Source organism: Marmota flaviventris, chromosome 9 (assembly GCF_047511675.1).
Source record: "Marmota flaviventris isolate mMarFla1 chromosome 9, mMarFla1.hap1, whole genome shotgun sequence".
NCBI classification, from domain to species: Eukaryota; Metazoa; Chordata; class Mammalia; order Rodentia; family Sciuridae; genus Marmota; species Marmota flaviventris.
This window is the reverse complement of record NC_092506.1, coordinates 57,945,863-57,969,317: the sequence shown is the minus strand read 5'-3', so window position 1 is coordinate 57,969,317 and position 23,455 is coordinate 57,945,863. Positions and strand designations below refer to the sequence as shown.

General features: G+C 34.0%; 1 protein-coding gene and 1 pseudogene across 1 annotated transcript; both read left to right on the top strand.

Moving 5' to 3' along the window:
• Positions 1-4,616: 4,616 nt before the first annotated feature.
• On the top strand, positions 4,617-5,582 carry LOC114098465 (olfactory receptor 52N4). Its single transcript, XM_027942712.1, has one exon. The coding sequence runs from the start codon at positions 4,617-4,619 to the stop codon at positions 5,580-5,582; it is 966 nt and encodes a 321-aa protein (XP_027798513.1).
• Positions 5,583-11,992: 6,410 nt separating this feature from the next.
• On the top strand, positions 11,993-14,320 carry LOC139706989 (olfactory receptor 56B2-like; annotated as a pseudogene).
• Positions 14,321-23,455: the final 9,135 nt, after the last annotated feature.

The window sequence follows — 23,455 nt, the reverse complement described above, 5'->3', positions numbered from 1 at the left end:
TATTGCCCAACGCAAAAAAAATAAGGTATTCAAAACTATAAAAGAGGTGATAATGACAAGATTTTTTTTTTCCTGTAAGCTGTATGATAAAGTGGAGAGGAGTGTTGGATATAAAACGAATTGCTTATTATTTTTCCAGAAATAAATCTGATTATATTCACATAATTTGAAGGCAACAATGTTGTGTGAGGTTGGATTGTCTTGGAAAATGTTTGTGTTCCCAAATCCAGCACTAAAATTCAGTTGTCTTTGGGTGACGATGATAATCCATGTTATTTCTATATTCAAATAGGAAATACTTATTTGGTAGTGATGGAAGTCAGGTGTGGATCATTCCCATGAAATGGAGAAATGAAAAAAAAAAAAACCTAGAGAACAGTTCTGTTGCTTACTTTTTACCTATTGTTCCCTTATTCCTTGAAATCAGAGTCTAATTTTCCTTGGTTATTTTCTGGAAAGCCTGAGCAATGTCTTTGTTTTGTGTAGCAAAATCTAGATAGAATAAGCAATGTCATATGAAAAGAAGAATGATACAAATAACTGAAGATGGTTTAGAAAAAAGTATTACCTACAGAGTTTAAGAATGAGGACAAATAGCAGATAACATCAAAGTTATATTTTAGATGGTGATACTCATGCATAAATATTACTAATTCAGTTTTTCTGCCCACACCTTAGCATAGCTGAATCAATTTCTCTGCATAAGAAATGAAGTAATGATGTGTTGAAATTGTTTTAGGTCTGTTTGACAAATGCAACTTCTTACATTTGTAGTTAATACTAGAGTCTTTAATTTTGATCTTGGAGAGCTTTGTGAATGTATTTAAGATGGAACTAACTTGTGTAAGCAAAAGACGAGTTACAGTCACAAAGCCATACCACATAACAAATAAATATGAGAAAATGTTTATCTAGTATTTTAAAAGTACTTCAGAAAAGTGGACAAGTAATAAAAATATTTTCTATTAGGAGTTATTTTATTATTCCTTTTGTGTTTATGTGTGTGGCACCAGAGATTGAACCCATTAGCAATTGCACCACTTAGCTACACACTTATGCCAATTTTACTTTTGAGACAGGGTCTCTCTAAGTTGATGATGCTCCTGCTTCAGCCTCCTGAGAGTCTTGGAGATAACAGTTTTGCACCACCAACCAGAAATTTCCTTTAATTTTTCTGTCTGCTTCTGATACATGGATACATATTTAAAGTGTAATAGAACTACCTGCTCATACTTGGATACATGTAGGGTCAGTATATAGCCACAGTATCTTTTTCTCCACCCTAGGCAATTGCTCTTTCTGCAAAACTATAATTAAAACAATAATCTATCATTTCCACACTTTACATAAAATACTTTAACTCCAAGAGAAGCTGTGAATGTGCTTTGTGCAATGATATTTACAATGCAATGTATATCTTGAAGCAAGTACTGAACTTTACAGTTAAGAGGTACTGTTTAATGTATTAAAGTGGTATAGAGGGAGGAAAGAATAGTAACCCTATTGACTAGTTCATACTAAATAGTTATAAATTATTGAAACATAATTTTATAAACTTCTTATGGCAACCTTAATTAAATGCATATTACTTATATGTTTCTGTGAATATAGACATACATGTACACATGTAAAGACTATATATGTTTAACCTAATAATATATGTGTAAGAGTCCTGAAAATATGTTGAATAAAAATATAATTTACAAATTTACTGAGTTTTAAGGACAAAACCTTGTTTGTAATTTTGGTTTTTAAAAGAAAAGCCTTTCTTATGTTGAAAAGGCCAAATTTTATGCTTTATTCTAAAATAAAAATTAATACACTCCTTGAAATTTCAAGGCTAACATTTTAGCTTATGACAAATCCACTCATCTTAAATAGAAAATTGAGTGGTTTATAAGAAGTCCATATTTTAACTTTCCTTCTGTGTTCACAAAATAAGAATGTGAATGTGTCCTTCATCATTTGTATTATGAAAATATCTTATAAGGCCTGGAAATCAAACATGTTGATATAATTAGCTTTAATTTCAAAATGCCAAGCATTTTATTTCTCCAAAGTGCTCTTGACCCAAGTGTTTTTCCTTTGAATTCTCTTTGTCTAACATTAATATAACCTCCCTGATATTTTGTGATACTCTTTATTTAAAAAATATCTGTATACATTTTTAAACCTTTGTGTTTTGTTTTTATTCTATGCACTCGTTCATGCTGCATAAGTAATTTAAAAGTAATTAAAATTGTGTTTTGTAATTGGAAGTTTGAATGATTTGTATTTCTTGCCCAAATATAAAAATATTATATATATATATATATTTGTCATTTTATGTTTTCTTTTTCTCTGTACTTTATGACAATGAAGCTTTATTTATTTATCTTTCCCAGTAATCTTAAGGAATATAACCTGCAGTTTTCTTTCTTCTAGTGTCTTTTATGCACTCTAAGTGATAATACTTAGATTATAATTTTAGTAATCCTCAAAGTGAATTTCAACATGTCATGCATTCATTACTCATCTATTTTTTACTTTAAAGATACCTTTATAAATATGTATTATGTGTGATTTGATTTGATAGACACTGGTGATGTTTTGTTGGACACTGTCCTTAACATAAATTATTTTATTAAACTGTGAAGAATTCCTAAATATGAATTCGTTTTTATGGTATCATCAGATAAGGAGAACTAAAGAGAATAATTTTTGAACCAATGGATTTCTTCCCATTCATTACAGCTGTTGGTAATTGCATTATTTTTGGAGCATTTAGAGGATGAATCACTTCAAGTCTTAAGGACATCTTAGTGTTCCTGATGATGGTTTTCCTTGAATAATGAGTAGGAATTGGCCACATTTGAGGAGGATAGGCAAAGGGAACACCAGAAGATAGAGGATTGTCCATCACTCACAAAACCAAGAATACCAGTTTAAGTAAGTAGGAAAAATAGCAAATAGGAAGGAATATGATCCCCCCATTTTGATATATCAATATTGTTCTAATGCTTCAGGTCCACAGCATTTGCCCATTTTGCTGAAAGGTCCTCTTGAGACTAGGTTAGATACACAAGTGCTCCTTTGACACCGGAATAGCTCTAAGACTTTGTCATAGCCTACAATTATGCCCTTGAAAAGTGTACTAATTAATGTGTACAACCTGCACTTTTTTCACAGTTTTTGAAAGAAGTTGCCTTGTGATTTATCTCACCTGTCTTCCAGACGTTGGTTTATGATAAGAAAATACAACTATGCAGCATGAGCAATTAAATGATGGCAGTATGCTTTAACAAAGTCTTTAATTTTCCCCAGCAATATCATTTTATTTATTTATATTTTATATTTTAAAAATTCTTTGATAGTTGTAGATGGACAGTATGCCTTAATTTTATTTGTTATGCGGTGCTAAGGCTTGATCCCAGTGCCTCACATGGGCTAGGCAAGCACTCTGCCACTGAGTCAAACCCAGCCCCATGATTGTATTTTTAATAAATTATTATCAATGGTTAATGCCTGACCATAATACATGAAGATTTATAGAAACAATAAAAGAAATTATCTGTTATCATTCATAGATTTATTAATTTTTAATAAAGTCATTTATGTTAAGCCCCATTAGCAACTTTTAATATCAGTAGAAGTTTAATTTGAGAAAAAATTTAGAAATGCACATAGACTAGATGTGGGAAAGGACAACAAGCATGCATCATAAAAAGTGAGAGGAGTAAATCAAGCATTTCACTGGCTTGTTAGATCCTAGGATCCTTTCAGAAATGCCATTTAATAATTCTAGAATGCTTTGAACAGTGCTTGGTAACCAACAATAAATGTCAGTCATTATTTTTAATTTTATTTTGGTACTAGGGATTGAACCTAGGAGCACTTAACTACTGAGCTACATTCCAAGCAGTTTTTATATTTTATTTGAGACAAGGTCTCACTAACTTGCTTAGTGCCTCACTAAATTGTGAAGCTTGGCTTGTGATTCTCCTGTCTCCCTGTGTTGCTAGGATTACTTGGTTCACACCATAATGTCTGGCATCAGTCATTATGTTTTTTGGCCATCAGTGAGGTGATCAAAGCAATCTGCTTTAAGATCACATTCACAGTGAGTGTGCACAATAATTAACAGTTAAATCAGGTAGTCTAACAAAAAATTTTTATTATACTTGGTTATGAATTATGTAATGTGAATCAGTCTCTAAAATAATTAATGTAGATTCATTGTTGGTGATAAAAACAGACTGCATAAGAAGAATATACTGAATGAATCAACAAACTACCAACAAATAACAAGCAAAGAAAGCTGTTTCTTGGCCACTCAAAAAAATTTGGATTATGATGAGAAGAAAATATAACTATGCATCCTGAGCAATTAAACGATGGCAGTATGCTTTAACAAAGTCTTTTATTTTCCCCAGCAGTATGATTTATTTATTTATTTTTTATATTAAAAAAAATTCTTTGGTAGTTGTAGATGGGCAGAATAGCATCATTAAAATGTATAATTTTAAAAAGTGTGGTTGATGGGAGACAGTAACCTTAACCTATGCTTTCTGTAATTTTTCCTATTTCAGCAAAACTCACCTAACTTTAAGCTGATTCATGACCATAGTAGCTTGATCATGCAGTTCTTGAATCAAACAGATCTGACCCCAGCTTCATTCATTCTTAATGGGATCCCAGGCCTGGAGGACATGCACATCTGGATTTCCTTCCCATTCTGCTCCATGTATGTTGTGGCTGTGGTTGGGAATTGTGGACTCCTCTACCTCATCCACTATGAGGACTCCCTGCACAGACCCATGTACTACTTCTTGGCTATGCTTTCTCTAACTGACCTTGTCATGTGCTCTAGTACAATCCCTAAAGCTCTCTGCATCTTCTGGTTTCACCTCAAGGAAATTGGATTTGATGAATGCCTGGTCCAGATGTTCTTCATCCATACCTTCACAGGGATGGAGTCTGGGGTGCTCATGCTTATGGCCCTGGACCGCTATGTGGCCATCTGCTACCCTCTGCGCTACTCAATCATCCTCACCAATGATGTCATTGGGAAAGTTGGGCTTGCCACCTTCCTAAGAGGGGTGTTGCTCATTACTCCTTTCACTTTCCTCACCAAGCGCCTTCCCTACTGCAGAGGCAATGTCATACCTCATACATACTGTGACCACATGTCTGTAGCCAAATTATCCTGTGGCAATGTCAAGGTCAACGCCATCTATGGTTTAATGGTAGCCCTCCTTATCGGAGGCTTTGACATCCTGTGCATCACAGTCTCCTACACCATGATCCTCCGGGCCGTGGTCAGCCTCTCCTCAGCAGATGCTCGGCAAAAGGCCTTCAGCACCTGCACCGCCCACATCTGTGCCATTGTCTTCTCCTACAGTCCTGCTTTCTTCTCCTTCTTTTCCCATCGCTTTGGAGGCCACACAATTCCTCCATCTTGTCACATCATCATGGCCAATATTTATCTGCTTTTGCCTCCCACCATGAACCCTGTGGTCTATGGGGTGAAAACTAAGCAGATACAAGACTGTGTCATGAGGATCCTTTCAGGTTCTAAGGACACCAAGTCCCACAACATATAAATAAATAAGCATGTGCAAGGGGAAGAGAAGAAAATAATTATATCTAAAATTTCCCTGTTTTTTTTTTTCAGGAGATGGTAAATTCCTTAGCTGTGTAAGATAATACAGCTGTTTTAACCACACATACACATACAGATGGAGCTTGTAGAATTGTGCATTTTTCAAATTGCCTTGAGAATTTTAATGTCACTGGAATGTCCAGCAATTTTCTTTGAATTTCACTTTCTGATATCTGTGAAAAAGTTGTTTAATAAATAAATCAAGTTTCCCTTAAAAAGACCTAAAGAAAAATAAACAAAGTGGAATAATGTGATCTGAGTCTTATTTTCAAATATTAATTTCCAGATTGATGGCCAGTACTTACATTCTTCTGGAAATATGTGCTAAATATTTCTTTTCTTTTGGGGGAGTGCAGGGGTAGGGGTTGAACTTTGCCACTAAGCCATATCCCTAGCCCCTTTTTATTTTGGGGGGATAGAATCTCATTAAGTTGCTGAGACTAGCATTGAACTTGGGATTCTTGTCCTTCAGTCTGTCTCCTGAGCTTACAGACATGTACCACCATGCCCGACTACATATTTCTTTCTTGATTCTTTTTAAATTATTGGATTTTAGTTATACATCACATTAAGATTCATTTTGACATAATTATACAATTATGAAATGTAATTTGCTCTAATTCAATCCCCAGTGCTTCTCTTTTCCTAACCTCTACGTTCCCTTGTTACCTACCTCTAATATACTGATCTTTCTTCTGTATTTTTGTAGTTTTAAAAAAATGTCTTTCTTCAGTGACTTCTTACTGAAGGAGAAGATGGAATACTCCCAATGAGGTCATTACTATTTTGAATTTGAAGACTTTCAGCATCTTGTTAGAATCAAAATTTTAGTCTGACTAGGTCTTTCCTAGTCTGGCCACACACATAGTTATTTCACAACAGAATCATTGGACATTTAGTTTCCTCCAGCACACCTTTAAAAAGCACATGCTGGAAAGAGACGTAATGTTTTTAACCAAATGTAAATGCAAATATATATATATATATATATATATATATATATATATATATATATGTGTGTATATATATACATATATATATATGTATATACATATATATATATATGTGTATATATATATATATATATTTGGTAGGAACCACATGGGAAGCAATCAAAATCCATTTCTTTTAGCTTATTTCCAATTGTGTAGACAATAAGGAAGTGAGAAACTGGATATTTTCATGTTTATTGCTTGTTAACTAAACCAATTAATGAAGGAATATAGAGTAAACTGAATTTTAAACTTTTTATTTTTGCATTATAATTTTACATAACAGTGGGATTCATTATGTCATATTTGTACATGCACATAACATAATTTTCCAATCTCCTTCCTGAGTACCTTTATTTTCCTCCTTTTCTCCCTATCCCTGATCACTTGTCCTACTTTTCTTGTCTCCGTTCTACTACTATTATTATTATTATTATTACTAATTTCAATTAGTGCATTATATACATATATATGGATAAACTGTGATATAATTGTACATGAACAGCATAATTTGTCAGATTTCTGTTTTCTATCATATTCAGAAGCTAGAGAGAGAGAAAAAAAAAAGAAATTCAAAAAGGGGTTGTGGGTGTGGTAGTACACACCTGTAATCCCAGCAACTCTGGAGGCTGAGGCAGGAGGAACACAAGTATGAGGTCAGTCTCATCAACTTAGGAAGACCCTATCTCAAAATAAAAAGTAAAAGGGGTTGGGAATGTACTCAGTGGTAAACTGACCCTGGTTTAAATTCCAAGTACTAGAACACAAAGGAAGGTGGGTGTTGGGTATTTAGGAAATCTTCAGGAAAGTGACCTGCAATTTATTTTTCTATACAACTGACCAGAATATTTGTTATCTATCCCAAATTCAGTTAACTATAGTCACATTATACTTCTTATTTCATGAATCTTTCTTTATAATCCTATTGCAAAATGCGCAAAATAAATGTCATATACATGGTTTAATATATTTTATCTTCACTTATTCTTCTTCAGTATCATAGTCTGAAGCATTGTCTATGAACTATTTATTCCTCAATGAAAGACAGGCTCCAGGAACTATTTTCCACATGCTCCTTTTAGGGCACTCTTCTTCAGACAATCCAAGATGTTTTTCCTTCTCCCTTAATCCTTCAACTATACTCCTATTTCCTATTTCCCCTGCTTCTCTAGTTAATCTCCCCAGTAGTTTTGGCATACGTTTTCATACATGTTTCTTTGAAAACAGATGTTATCATTAGTTATTTTGTTTCAACTTAAATCTGTTTTATTATTCTAAAGACTTGAATCTATTCCTTACATTCTCACTGAGTATATTAATATATCTTTCTCTTGGTATTTGTTTTTCATATTTACTGACTTGTAACATTAATTTATATTTGTATCAAAACTAATAAGACTAGGTACAACTGTTGAAACATGTGTGTCCTAACTTTGCAACATAGAAATTCAGTTGTGTTTCTATACACTAAACAAATACTCCAAAAAGAAAATCAAGAAAACAACCTCTTTGTAATAATATAGAAGAATGAAATCCCTGGAAAAAAAGTTTATCCAAGTAAGCAAAAGATTTGTGCAATGAAAACAAAATCAAACTGAAAATATTAACGATAACACAAAATAGTGGAAAGATGTTCCATATTCCTGAATTAGAAGACTTGCTATTGTTAAAATGCCATTGTTAAAATACCCATATTACTCAAGGTGAGAATATCATGCTACAAAATAAGTCAATCACAAAAACCAAAGGCCAAATATTTTGTTTGATATACAGCTGCTAATTCACAATAGGGGCCAATAGGGGGTGGGGGTGCACTAGGGAAGAAGAATGTTACTTTAGATTAGGCAGAGGGGAGTGAAAAGAAGGAAGAGGACATGGGGTAGGAAGGGTAGTAGAATGAATCTAACACTACCTTATGTACATATATGACTGCATGACTGATGTGATTCTACAACATGTACAATTAGAAAAATGAGAAATTATACTCTATTTATGTAAGACATATCAAAGTACAAAAATGCATTCTACTGTCATGTATAACTAACTAAACCAAATTTTAAAAAATTTGAAAATACATTATTACAGAGAGCAGTGGTGCAGGCCTGTAATCCTAGTGGCTCTGAAGGCTGAGGCAGGAGACTCATGTATTCAAAGCCAGCCTCAGAAAAATTGAGGCACTAAGCAACTCAGTGAGAACCTGTCTCTAAATAAAATATAAAATATGAGTGGGTATGTAGCTCAGTGATCAAGTGCCCTTCAGTTTAATCCCCAGTAACCTCCCAAATGTAGTACTATTACTTTTATTGGCAATATAAGAAATGTGCTCTTAAATGATTTGTTTTTATTGAAATAGTATATGCAATGGGTCCCAAAATCTGCTAAAATTTGGCCAAAACAGATTTTAATCTATTTAGAGAAGTAAAATAGCCTTGGACTTATTCCACAATAATTTTATAGATAACATCAATGCGAAATCATGAGCATGTGAATTTCAAGTTCATTTATCTAATATACTAATTCTGTGATCTGAAACATGTTTCATGATATTGTGTGCATCTGTTTCTGCATTTATAAAATGGGAAAAGAATGTCACATAATTTGATGAGGGTTGTTATCAGGATTGTTTTTTTAAACATGTAACATACTTAAGGAAACTTATATTCTATAGGAAATATTTTATAAGGACTTGCTAGCTTTTTCTGTGAAATAGAAAATTTAATCCTGTATCTAGCTTGCTTGTAGGTAAAGTTGTCAGTTTCAGGAAGCAGTTTAGGAAAGTGTGTTGTTCTATGCTACTAAACTACGCTCATGCATCAATAAAATGTACGACAGAAAATTAAAAGTTCATGTGGATTTCTGATTTGTATTTGCTTATGTGAGATTGGGAGGAAGGGAAAGAGTCTTTTGAAGACTGTACGTAGGGTTACCCTGAGAGAGTTAGGCTACTCTGAATATTGTCAGAGAGGCAATAACTTCATATTCTCTCCCATTTATGTAACACAGCTCAGAATACCTAAGTCAAACACAGAGAGATTTAAGAACTTCAAGTTTTTCTCCTCTGGTAGCTAATCAATCAAGTGATCATTTAGTATTATTTAATTTTTAGAGCTTCGCAATCCAATTATTTTCAGAGTTGCCTTCTGTCACTCAAAATTAGAAATCCTAGAGGCACACGTTGAGAGAAAAATCCCTCAGAAATTGTGCTGTACATACTTAAAAAATATGGAAACAAATTTTCATATTCTGCTTTTCTTTCAACAAGAACTACTAAAAGCTTTCCTACCTGAGGCCTGTTATTCCTTTTTTCATGCCTTTTTCTCCTTTTTGTAAGGGGAATGTCAATCCTATCCTTGACCCACTGATACATTAGAGAGTTCATAAGTTGTTTGGTTTCACAGAATCACAGCTGGAGTACAATTTGCCTCATGATTAATTGTGCTCCAAGTCTTATCCATATCTGATATAGATAAAACTTTTGAGTTGATCTGGGTAGAAGTAAGTTGATCTGGATGGAGACTAGTAGGATAAAGTGAATATAGTTTGCTTGTGAGAAGAACATGAATTTGAGGACTAGGAACAGAATGGTATGGTTTGAATGTGTCCTCATTGTGATATATAAGATACATTTTCCTTTAAAGGCTCAGCTTAATTCTACAGATATCAAAGGATTTAGACAGTGAGTACCAGGCATGGATACATTGTAGATTGTGATATTGTTTAAATAAGACCCAGAATAGCTAAATAAGATTGTTTCCATCTCTCTGTTTTGTCATTCAGAAGTGAGGTGTTAAAGGACATGCAAAGGGGTACTACTTACCAAGTATTTTTTGTTGGTATTAGTAGATACATTGGTGAGAGCTGCTTTGAATGTATCCTAACTGGTAACTATAACCTCAGAAATATAATTTTGATTCCACCCACCTAGTTTAAAAATAGACAAGATTGGGAAGATTGCATGTCTTTGAAAATGTTTACTTTTTACAATTCTTGGATTTCTATTCAGTGCCACTTTTCATAATGAGTATGAATATTTGTTTTTCCTAGACAAATAGACACTATTGGAAATGGTGGAAATCAGGTATAAGTTGAAATGGCAAAGAACCAAACTAATGTCATTTTGTTCTGACCTGACTCCATTTTATGGTTGCTTAACTGGATTTTTTTTTAGCTCCCTGACAGTTGGATCTCTGTTGACAGTGCAGTAGGACCTTTCTGAATCCCTGACTATGGCCATGATATAGAACAAAGATGACTCTGAAATGTGTAATCAAACAATTTTTTCATGTAATCAAAATATCTGTCTCAAAGGAGTCTTTCTGACCTATATGTGCTGAATTGTCCATGTGATTTTTGCCTTTATGAACTCTATACTTCCAACATTCAGGGGATGGGAATTCTTTGTGGTGTTAGTCTGCCATACTCATTAAAGGACTTTTCTCCCCTTTCTATTTGGCTCAATATGTGTGGTGGTTTGTAATTCTCATGCACTCTGTAACAGAATCACCCATGATAAGAAGAAATAGCTAGAGAAGTGTTGTTAATAGTGGCCAGAACCCTATTGTTTCTACCTGTGCTCCTTTGTTCCTCCAGAGAAGAATCTAATTAAACTGATCTTTTCAACATAGACTTAGACGTGACTATGTTTCACTCATCTTAGCAGAAGTGACTGAAATGAGCCCACAGTCATGTGGACAGAAGAATTTGGGTTGCAAAAATTGAGTATGATCAACTGAGGAAATAAAATTACCATTTATGGGTTTTGAAGTGAGAATAAACATTTGGTACTTTCAAAGAAATACTTTACCAGTGGTGATGCTCCTGTTCAGAGTTATTACTTCAGTGGACCTAACACAGAATAATGTGAGCCCATTTTCCCTGCAGAAATGTAAAGTATTGGTATTAAAAGTATGGCATTAAAAGTATTTTAGATGCATTGTAAAATGTCTAATTTAATTTGTTATTAGTTCTATATTACTTGATATCAGTTAGAATTTTAACCCAGAGATTTAAAAATACACTGAAGATGAGACATAGATTTTTGTTATATTAAAACCAATATTACCAATTAAAATTATAACTACGAAGGTGGGATGAGAGACATAGATAGGATATTTAGAGAGAGTTTGGGGATATAAACTCTTGAGAATACCACAAAGTTCACCTCAGATATGTATATCCAATTATCAACTAAGAGCATCTATGTTTCCCTAGTTTTTCTACTTGTTTCTGTTACATGAACAAATAATAGTTAAGAGTTGATTCTTAAGTCAAATTTATTGAGAGAGAGTGTTATGGTTTGGATGTGAGGTGTCCCCCCAAAACACATGAATGAGACAATACAAGAAAGTTTAGAGGTGAAATGATTGTGTTATGAGAGCCTTAACCTAATCAGTACATTAATCCCTAATAGGAATAATTGGGTGGTAAATGTAGGCAGGTAGGGTGTGGCTGGAGGAGGTGCATCCCTGGGGACATGGCTATGAAGTAAATATTTTGCTCCTGTTGAGTGGACCCCACTCTCTCTTCCCAGTGCCCTGTTCCCAGCTACTTTCCTCTGGCACACACTTCTGCCATGATGTTCTGTCTCTACCCAGCCTTCAGTAATGGAGTCAACCATCTGTGGATTGAGACCTCCAAGACTGTGAGCCCCCAAATAAACTTTTCCTACTCTAAAGTTGTTCTCATCAGTCCTTTTAACCACAGGAGAAAAAAAATCTGATTAAGACAAATTTGAACAAGTAAAGATTTCATTTTTTTCAGGAATTTGTGACAATGTTGAAGATAAGAGATAAGTATATTATACTATTTTATTTATTTTGTATGGGTTTAAAAATATATACTAAAATTCTTGTATAAATGATGAAATTTATCTAACATTTAGCTGTTAAGATTTTGCTTACCTTTGGGGACACAGAAAGGAGAAAGCTATTTTCAGCGGGGCATAAGAGAAACTGGTCTGTTTCTTGTTTAAACAAGTGTTTTCACTGTGTAATCATGCAGAGACCTTTATGTATCACAGCCTTGTGCATACATTTGTGAACATATGACATGTATCCATAAAAAATTTATTTATTAGGAGCTATGAATGTAGCTCATTCCTGCAGTGATTGCCCAGAGTGTGTGAGGCCCTGTGTTCAAACTCCAATACCACCTAAATATTTACTATTAAAACCACATTTAAATGTCTAGCTTAATTCCACCATCATTAGTTATAACTTAAAAATGTGTTTGTTTAAATATATATATAATCTACACACATACACACACACAAGTTCGTAATATCTCAAATACATAACTTTAAAAAGTTATTATGTAACCTCCATCAGCAGAAGTTTCACATATAAAAAACCTTTATGTGTCTGCACTTTAGATCTCTAAAGCAACCAACTCATTAGCAAAGCCAAACCTAACATTCAGACTGTGATATCAGATCACCTTCATCTTCTGCTATTGTGACCTGCAACATGAGTGATCTTTAACACAGTCCTGATTTTCTCTAATAATCTGTTCTTTAATTAGAAACATTGAAAAAATATTACCTGATTTATGGAATTTTAAAATGGTTTATAGAATAAATGAATGAATTGTATCTCCTATTAGAGTTCCTTTTTTCATAAGAAAGAAGTAAAAATAGTGAGTGAAAGAATGAGAACATGAATGATACTAAATTCTCTTTAATAACATGATCCTGGGTCAGACAATTTCCAATACTTTCACACTGACAGTTAAGAGGTGTAATCTTAAGCTTTTTTCCCTCTTACTAAAGGATGTTCCAGGATCTCAGAGATTCCAATAGCTCTCAGTTCCAGGTCTCTGAGTTCATACTGATGGGATTCCCAGGCATCCATAGCTGGCAGCACTGGCTCTCACTACCCCCGGCATTACTCTACCTCTTAGCCCTTGGGGCCAACATCCAGATCATAACCATCATCTACCAAGAGGCAAGTCTGCAACAGCCCATGTAACATTTCCTGGGCATGCTAGCCATGGTGGACATGGGCCTGACTACCACCATCATGCCTAAGATTTTGGCCTCCCTGAGTGCTTTGCTCAGATGTATGCAATTCATTGTTTTGTGGCCATGGAGTCAGACATCTTTATAGATAGGTATGTAGCCATTTGCCAACCACTGAGATAGCCATCAATAGTTACTGACTCTTTTGTGATCAAAGCAACCATGTTCATGGCAGTGAGAAACTGTCTAAGTCCAATTTCAGTGCCTATTTTAGCTGCTTAGAAAAATTACTGTTATCAGAATCAAATTGAGCATTGTTTTTTTTTTAATAATCTTGGAGTCACTAGCCTCTCCTGTGATGACAGGAAAATCAATAGTATCAATCAGATATTTCTGGCTTGGTTGATTATGGGAAATGATCTGGGTTTGATTATTATATCATATGCTTTGATTCTTCAGTCTGTACTGAAGCTCAACTTCAAAGAAGCTGCATCCAAGGCCCTAAATACCTGCACTTCCCACCTCATCTTAATTATTTTCTTCTACATTGTCATTGTTGTCATTTCCATCACTCATAGTGGAGGAATGAAACTTCCCCTCATCCCAGTTCTACTCAAAGTTCTACACAATGTTATTCCTCCTGCTCTCAACCCCATGGTGTATGCCCTCAAGAACAAGGAGCTCAGGCAGGGATTATGCAAGTTGCTTAGGCTGAACATCAAGTGCAACTAACATGGAGAAGACACACTTTTTATTTTCTCCACATAGTTCCCCCTCTACAGTGTTCAGTGACTGCAAATATGAAAAGTCAATAATAGGAATACAGTAGCATCTTTTCAGTTTTCATGGGGAAGCTGTGGCAGCAACTAAAGCTTCTGAACAAGACACATGAAGCTAATATTTGAGATCTCTGTATTACCCACAAAAATCTCATGACAAGAGTAACATAATGATGCTATTTGTTTGAGGAAATCCAAGGGGAAGATGTGAAGAATTTGCAATTTATTATGTTGTGTATTTTCCATGATCAGAATGTTCAAACAATGTTGAGTAAATATGGCTACTGCAAATATCTGACAATATTTACTATTAAAATTGAGTGTATAGTACTTTTATTTTGATGTAATTATTGATAAATAAGAGCTATTTTTAGTATTTATTGATGCATTATAATTACATGTAATAATGAGATTAATTGTAACATAATAGTACACAGATATTACAAAATTAGTCACTTTCACTCCCCAATCCTTCCCCTTTTCCTCTCTTCTACTGCCACTGAATTCCTTTTCTCAGCTCTATGTCTTCTTTCTGATTTCATGAGAACCCCATTTTTTCACCCATTTTATTGAAACCTTGCACATATGAGAAAATGTATAATGCTTCACAATTTGAGTTTGGCTTATTTCCCTTAACATAATTCTCTCAATTTCCATTCATTTTTCTGCAAATGCCATAATTTTATTCTTCTTTAAGGCTGAATAAAACTCCATTGTGTGTGTGTGTATATATATATATATATATATATATAGATATATAGATATATAGATAGATATAGATATAGATATAGATATGTGTGTGTGTTATCACATTTTCTTTATGCATTCATCTATTGACAGACACCTAGATTGGTTAAATAAATTGGCTATTCTGAATTGCACTGATATAAAACATATATAGACACTGAAGTTATGTCTCAGTTATGGAACACTTGCTTTGCATAAGTGAGACACTAGTTTCGATCCTCGGCACAACATAAAAATAAATAAATAAAATATGTATTGTGTCCATATACATCTAAAAAAATGGGTGTGCATTATATGTCACTATAGTATGCTAACTTTATTTCTTTTGGATAATTACTGAGGAGCAATATTGCAGTGTCATATGGTGATTCTGTGTCTAGTCTTTAAAAATATTTTATTATTGCATTATAGTTGCACATTATAATGGTGTTAATTTTGACATAATCACACATGCCTAGAATGTAATTTGCTCCATTTCAATTCCCAATATTTTCTCTTTCCTTTCTCTCCTTCATTCTCACATCCCCTTTCACATAATCTATTGGTCTTCCTTCTATTTATTTGTTTTTAAATTGATGATTTATAAACATAAACAAAAATAGATTTCCATATTGTATATTTACTTACATACTTAGCATAATTTGGTCAATTTCATTCCTTTTCTCATTGCTGCTCTCTTCGCCCACAATACCTACCTCTACTCCACAGATCTTCCTTTTATTTTCATTAGATTCCCCCCACCACACACATACTTTTCCCCTTATTTTACTCTAGCTTTTGCATATTAAAGCAAACATTTGACCCTTGACTTTCTGAGCCTGGCTTATTTCACTTAGCATGGTGTTCCATTATTTGCCAGCAAATGCCATAATTTCATTCTTCTTTATGACTGAGTAAAACTCCATTGTGCATACATACATACCATAATTTCTTTATCTATTCATCTACTGAAGGGCACTGAGAGCTGGTTTCATACCTTGGCTTTGTGTATTGTGCAGCTATAAATATTGATGTTCTCATATTAGTGCAGTGTGCTAAATTGAGTTCTTTTGGATAAATACCAAGGAATAGGATAACTGAATTACATAGTGGTTCCATTCTTGTCTTTTGAAGAATATGGTAGGAATTAATTCAGCAGTTTATCATTTGTCTTATTATGTGTCATATCTTCATTTGAGCGACAAAGGATTTGAACATGCATTTCTCTAAGAAGGTATGCAAATCACTAACAAATAGCTGAAAATATGCTTGATATTGTTATTCATTAGGCAAATTCTGTTGAAAACCACAATAACATATCATTACACCTACTAAAAGGGCTATAACTAAAACTAGAAAGAAATTAGCAAATGTTGATATATTGCTGTTGAGATGTAAAATTGTACCATATCTGTGAAAAATTTAGACCATCACTCAGTAATTGTAATGATGATAGGTTCCAACATTTAACTCTGGTGTATAAATCCATCATCACTGAGATCATATTTCAGAATAAAAACTTATTCATGAATGTTTGTAGTAGCACTATTACTCAAAAAGTGGAAACACAATATAAGTATATTTAAGTTCCTGAATGGATAAACAAAATTCAATATAATTATCTATACAAAACAATTATTCTATCAAAATATAACTATGAGGTAAGATATCAGTTTAACTATAATCACTATTTTGCTCTTTTTTATGTATCACATCACATCATCTTGTAAATCTTGATATACAAAATAAAACTTTATCTCTGAAAAGTTCTATTCAATTAAGGAGTTAAAGGCTTGCTACATATTACAAAAAATCCAAACTTTAGTACAGTAATAATTCAAAATATTTGAAAAATAAATGACCCGAATGAACAAAAATGACAAAGTACTGGTACATGCTACACATACACTTGTTTTATGTATACTACATGTATAGTTTCTTTCCACATTTTTAATTGTTGTATTAGAGTTGTACATAATAATGGGATTTGTTGTTATGTACATGCACAGAATATAAGAAGATATTTTGGCCAATATCACTCCTTAGCACTTACCCCATTCCTTCCCTACCTTTCACACCTGGTCCTTTTCCTTTACTGATCTCCCTTTGATTTTTATGAGATCTCCAACCACCCACATTTCTTTCCCTTTTTCCTCTCTACCTTCCACAAGAGCGAAAACATACAAAACATACAAAGCTGCACCTTTTGAGTTTGGCTTATTGCATTTAACACAATGGTCTCTGGTTCCATCCATTTTCCTGGAAATGACATAATTTCATTTTTCTTCATGGCTGAATAAAACTCTACTGTGTATATATACAACATCTTCTTTATTGATTCATCTTTTGATGGACATTTGGCTAGTTCTATAGTTTGTATTGTTATAAACATGGGTATGAATGTGCCATTATAGTATGATGACTTTAATTCTTTTGGATAAATACTGAGGACTGGTATACATGGGTTATATGGTAGTTTCATGCCTAATCTTTTGAGGAACCTCTACACTGCTTTCCATCATGGTTGTGCTAATCACCATCCCACCTACATGTAAAAGTGTTCATTTTTATCCACTTCCTCTCAGTATTTAGTATTAGTAGTATTATTGAAGACTGCCATTATGACTGGTGTGAGATTAAATCTCAGTGTAGTTTTGATTTGCATTTTATTAATTGCTAATGAGTTAAATATTTTTCATATATTTATTAACCTTTTATATTTCTTTTTAAAAGTGTCTGTTTACTTAATTTCCCCATTTATTAATTGGGTTATTTCCTCTTTATGGTTTTGTTTATTTATTTGTTTCCTTCTTCATCTATTCTTAATATTAAACCTCTGTCAGAAGAGTGGCTCACAAAGGTTTTCTTCCATTCTGTAATTCTTTCTTCATATTCCTAAAGTTCTATTTTGCTGTGAAAAAGTCTTTAATTTTGTTTATATGCTTTTATTTTAATTATACATTAAAGTATATTTTGACATATTTATACAAACATGGTTTGTTTTATGCTATCCAATTAATCAACATTTGACTATTTCCTGAGCTTTAGGGCTACTATTGTGAAAGTTATTGTCTGTGCCTATATATTTGTTTTTTGACCCTACATTTTCTTCTAGGAGTTTCATAGTTTGTGGTCTAATTCCTAGGTCTTTGATCCACTTTGAACTGAATTTGGGCAGAATGGTCTAGTTTCATTCCTCTATAAGTAGATAACAAGTATTCTCAGCAACATTTGTTTAAAAAATGTGTCTTTCTCCAAAGTATGTTTTAGGTAACTTTGTCAGGTTTCATTAAAAAAAAGTGTACCTGTACTTTTTCTGAGTTTCTCTGATGTCATAATATACATCCTCAAGGGAACTTGAAAATAAATTTTTTGAAAACCAGAGTCCATGCTATCTAATGTTTTTTTTTTCATAGTTACATTCTGCTTTGGTGAATACTAAGCACTGTACATTAATGAAACCATAAATGAATAAGAAACATATGAATGCATATGTGTGAGTGATTAAAATGTTCTATACAAGAAATTATTTCCTCTTGTCTCCAACAGGACTTAAGCAGAAACAAATCTGAAATAATAGGAAAATTATGAATTTTCATTCAAATTATCTTGTGTTCATTATCATTCCTCTCCATCTACACATGGCCACCCTCAAGCACATGTACTGACATAAGCATAAGAAATTATTCATGTATTAATGCGGTATAATGCAGGCGGTAAAGATGAAAAGCAATCTCTCATTTCCTCCTTCCATATGAATTATCTTGATTCTGCATCAGCATCTGTGTCCTAAAGCTGTTAAATATTCCTATGGGGTTTTTGTCTAAAGGCTTAGTTCAACCCTATAGCTATCGAGGGAATTGGGTATTTAGGGCTATACACCTATATATGTTACAGAATTCTGATTTTTTTAAAAATACCAAACCCAGATGGCTTGGACCAGAATGTATCCCACTCATTCTTTCAACATGCAGAAATTAGGTAATAAAGGGCATGAAAAGGCAGACAAAGTAGTGTCAGAAATCTTTTAGTTGTTATTTTTAATAGCATACCACAGAGATATTTTGTTTGTGTGAACACTGTTTGAATATACACTAATTGGTTATAATGTTCTCAGAAATACAGATTTGATTTCCATCCTCCAGTTTAAGGCATTAAAGTTGTAATAGATGGCTTTGTCTTGGGAAATATTTATTTCCCAAATTCTCATGTTGCAAAAAAAGATGACTTTTCATGATGATTGTAAATATTTATTCTTTCAATGACCAAAGAAAAATCACTGGGAGTGCTAGAAAACAGGTTAAATTACACCATGATGAGTAGAAAGAGCTGGAGACGTGTTTGGTCAATTTCAGAACACTATCACTTCTTACCTGCACTCAAAAAAGAATGTAATTTACTTGCTTCATAGCATGTCTCTCTAGAGAACAATTATGACTTTCTTTCATCTACTTTTGATGGCAAAACTGACTTGGATAAACCCACTACCAAGAGAGTTGACCACAGTTTGTAAAGATACAGGATGTTAAAGTGTGGACACAAACTTATTTTCTATGAGTTCAGGAGTGAAGAAAAGATTACAAATGCTTTGAAAGTTGTATTTTCTATGGTGATAATCGTGTTTATTATTATTACTTCAATGGACCTACCTGATCACAACATAACATTAGTCTATATTCCTTACAGAAAAGTGAAATCAAACAGTATTGAAATCACCTTAAATTTGTGCTGAAAAAGTCAAATTTAATTGTAGTTACTGCCACATTTACTGGTATTGACTTGGATCTTTAACACAACAATGATTTCATTCTATTTTATTGCTAAGTAAAATTCCATTGTGTATATATGCCACATTTTTTTTAATACATTCATCTACTGAAGGGCATCTAGGTTAGCCCCACAGTTTAGCTATTATGAATTGTACTGCTATAAACATTGATGTGGCTGTTTCCGTGTATGTTGATTTTAAGTCCTTTGGGTATAAACCGGGGAGTGGGATAGCTGGGTCAAATGGTGGTTCCATTCCCAGTTTTCCAAGGAATCTTCACACTGCTTTCCATATTGGCTGCACCAATTTTCAGTCCCACCAGTAATGTATGATTCTAATGACTTGCTGAGTAGAGGGCCAGAGAAAGATGGTAGGGATTCTTAAAGCCCAAATCAGGTTCAGTTCTATGTCTCAGCACCTTTATTATCCCACAGTGAATTCTTTATGGGGATTTGGCTTTTTTTCTGCATAAGACATGATGTAGCAGACCTTTATTTTCACCCCTCTCAGTTCAGCAATCCTATCCTTCAATTTTTTTTTCTGAAATTCTGAGTAAAAATAGGAGATTTTTTTTTTATCCTTGAGGAAATAAAGGAAGAACATGATAGAAGAGCCATGTTATTTTCATTGGGAATGTTCCAACATATATAAAGTGAGAAAATATGCTTTCTCACTCCTTGTTCCAGGGATGTTGAACTTTCAAGGTTATTTATACATTTCTAATTTTTGTTAGTTGTAGATGGATGCATACCTTTTTTTATTTATTTTTTATCTGGTGCTATGGAACAAACCCAGTGCCCCATGCATGCAAGGCAAGCACTCTACAACTGAGCCCCAATCCCAGCTGGAGCTGTTGAGCTAGTTAAATCTCATGTGACCTTTGTTTCCAGACACCTTTATATTTCATGGAATCTAGAAGTGATTCTCAGTTCTGGCTGTACACAAGAAGCACTGAGGAGTTTTAACAATTGTGATAACTGGGTTTCTCCAATTCAATCAGAAAGCACAGAATCAGAGCCCAGCAAATTCTTGAAAGTGCTTTCCAGTGTGACCTCATTGAGAAGGGCCAGCCCCACACAAGCCAAATTCCTATCAATGCATGCCACTGTGTTCACCTCATTCTCTCTGCCTTCTTCTTTTGTCCCCTTGCCCCTAATGCTCCTTCATCACTCTTTGTTCCAGAGACAAACTTTCAGTAGTGACAGCACAGTTCAACAAATGCTACAAGTTGGGATACAAAAGAGTTTATGGAGTATGAAGAAACTCTTCCTTCCCAGGGGTAAAGAAAATTTTAACGAAGTAATGTTTGTTGTAGCCTGAAACAATAGCAAGATCTATACAAATGGAGAAGTAGGGGAGAACATTCTGGATAAAGGAAAGAAGCAAAAAGATGCATTATCAGAAAATGTAGGTGTATGGAGGAAATTGAGAAATTCAATGTGCTGTGTCATCAATGAGAGTCCTGAGGACAACGTCAGAAACAGACCCTTGACTGCCATCTTCTTTGAAATAGGATGCTTTCCTCATCCCTCTACTCAATCTTTTCTTCACTCTTGCTCTGGCTCACATCATGGCTTTGCCTGTATCCATGCTGCTGTTGTCTAGTGCTTAGGCTAAGTTTCTTTTCTTTAAGCAGTTCCTCTCATTTAACTAGTGTTTATTAACTGCTCTCTATGAGACAGGATTTGTAAACTAACTCCACCTTGCCATAATTTATAACATTCCATTATTACTATTAATAATAATAATAATAATAATAATAATAATTATTATTATTATTATTATTATTATTTTGGAGATAGCCAGGGTACTCTACCACTCAGTTACATACTCAGCCATTTTAATTTTTTTTTAATTTTGAGACAGGGTCTCACTGAGTTGCCCAGGCTGGCCTTCAAGTTTCACCCCTGCTTCTTCAGCCTCCTGGGCAGCTTCAATTGCAGTACATGCATGTGCCACTGTGCATAGTTTCTTTCTTCATTATTTTGAAGCCCTATGGTCTTGGATCTTAATTCCTTGACTCCTTAAAACTTTTGTAACCTTGCTCAACTTTCAGAAGGGAGACAGTTATTTAGGTATCTGCAGTAGAATTGCTGGGCAGCTAGGGAATAAGTAGCAGCTACAGAGAGAGGAAATTTAGAGAAAACAATCTGGTGGGAAGAAGGGGATGCAGGGGAGTGGTTTTAATTATTTAAATCAGAACTTACCTGGAAATGATCTACTATATTCTGTTTAACAACTTCTTAACTTCTGATAGCCAGAGCATTTTTACTTGAAAGTCACAACTTGGATCTGCCTATCCTGAAATAGAATGTGCTTTCTCTTTTTTTCTAACCTTGGGAAGCACGAGTGGAGGAGCTTTCTGCCAACACTGGTGCTCCTCCTGTCTTTCTTTTCTGCAACACAACACTTAAGTTTCCTTGGAATAGTGGGTGGAAACTTTCCCACTACAGAAGGGAAATTTTGAACTCTATGATTTCATCTTCCAAGAATTCTGGGCACAGCTGACTCTTTGGAGACCAAGAGGGCGGGCTCAAGAAGTAGTTCATTAGGAGATCCCTTTGGGCTATTTATTCAAGGAGCAACAGTATCTGAAAAGCAGTTCCCGGAGTAAAAGTTATAGTATTTTATATTTTGCTTTTTCTTTTTTCTGGAACAAAATAAATACATTTTACTTTGATTGTGATTGCCATTTTTTTAAAGATGGACACAATATCTTTATTTTTTTAATGTGGTGCTAAGGATTGAACCCAGTACCTCACAAGTGCAAGGCAAGCACTCTGTCGCTGAGCTATAACCCCACTCCCATGAATCATTTTTTAAAATTTGTTCTAATTGGTTATAGATGACAGGAGAATGCATTTTGATTCATTGTGCACAAATGGAGCACAACTTTTCATTCCCTGGTTGTTACACAATGTAGAGTCAAACCATTTGTGCAATCATATATGAACCTAGGTAATGATGTCCATCTCATTCCACCATCTTTCCCACCTTCATGCCTCCTTCTCTCCCCTCACTCCCTTCTGCCTAATCCAATGTTCTTCCATTATTCCTATACCCTGCCCCTGCCCATTATGGATCAGTATGCACATATCAGAGAAAACATTTGGCCTTTGGTGTTTGGGGATTGGCTTATTTCACTTAACATGATATTCTCCGATTCCATGCATTTATTACACTGCAAATGCCATAATTCCACTCTCTTTTAATGCTGAGTAATATTCCATTTTGTATGTATACCACTGTTTCTTTATCCATTCATCTACTTAAGGTTATCTAGGTTAGGTCCACAGTTTAGCTATTGTGACTTGAGCTTCTATGTACATTGATGCGGCTGCATCACTGTAATATGCTGATTTTAAGTGGTAGAGAAATAGTTTGAACATTCCCAGTTTTCATGTAATGATTAAGTCTTCTTTTGCTTGTGTGGTTGCACTATTTTCACTTTTGTCACAATAGAAGCAGCTGTTGGGTGATGTTTTTACCCTATGAAGCCATGAGCTCCTTTAATAAAAATATGAACTTGCAATTAAACTTTCTTCCTCTTTGATGAAATACTAAACAATGTTGTTATTCATATTCATTTTTAAA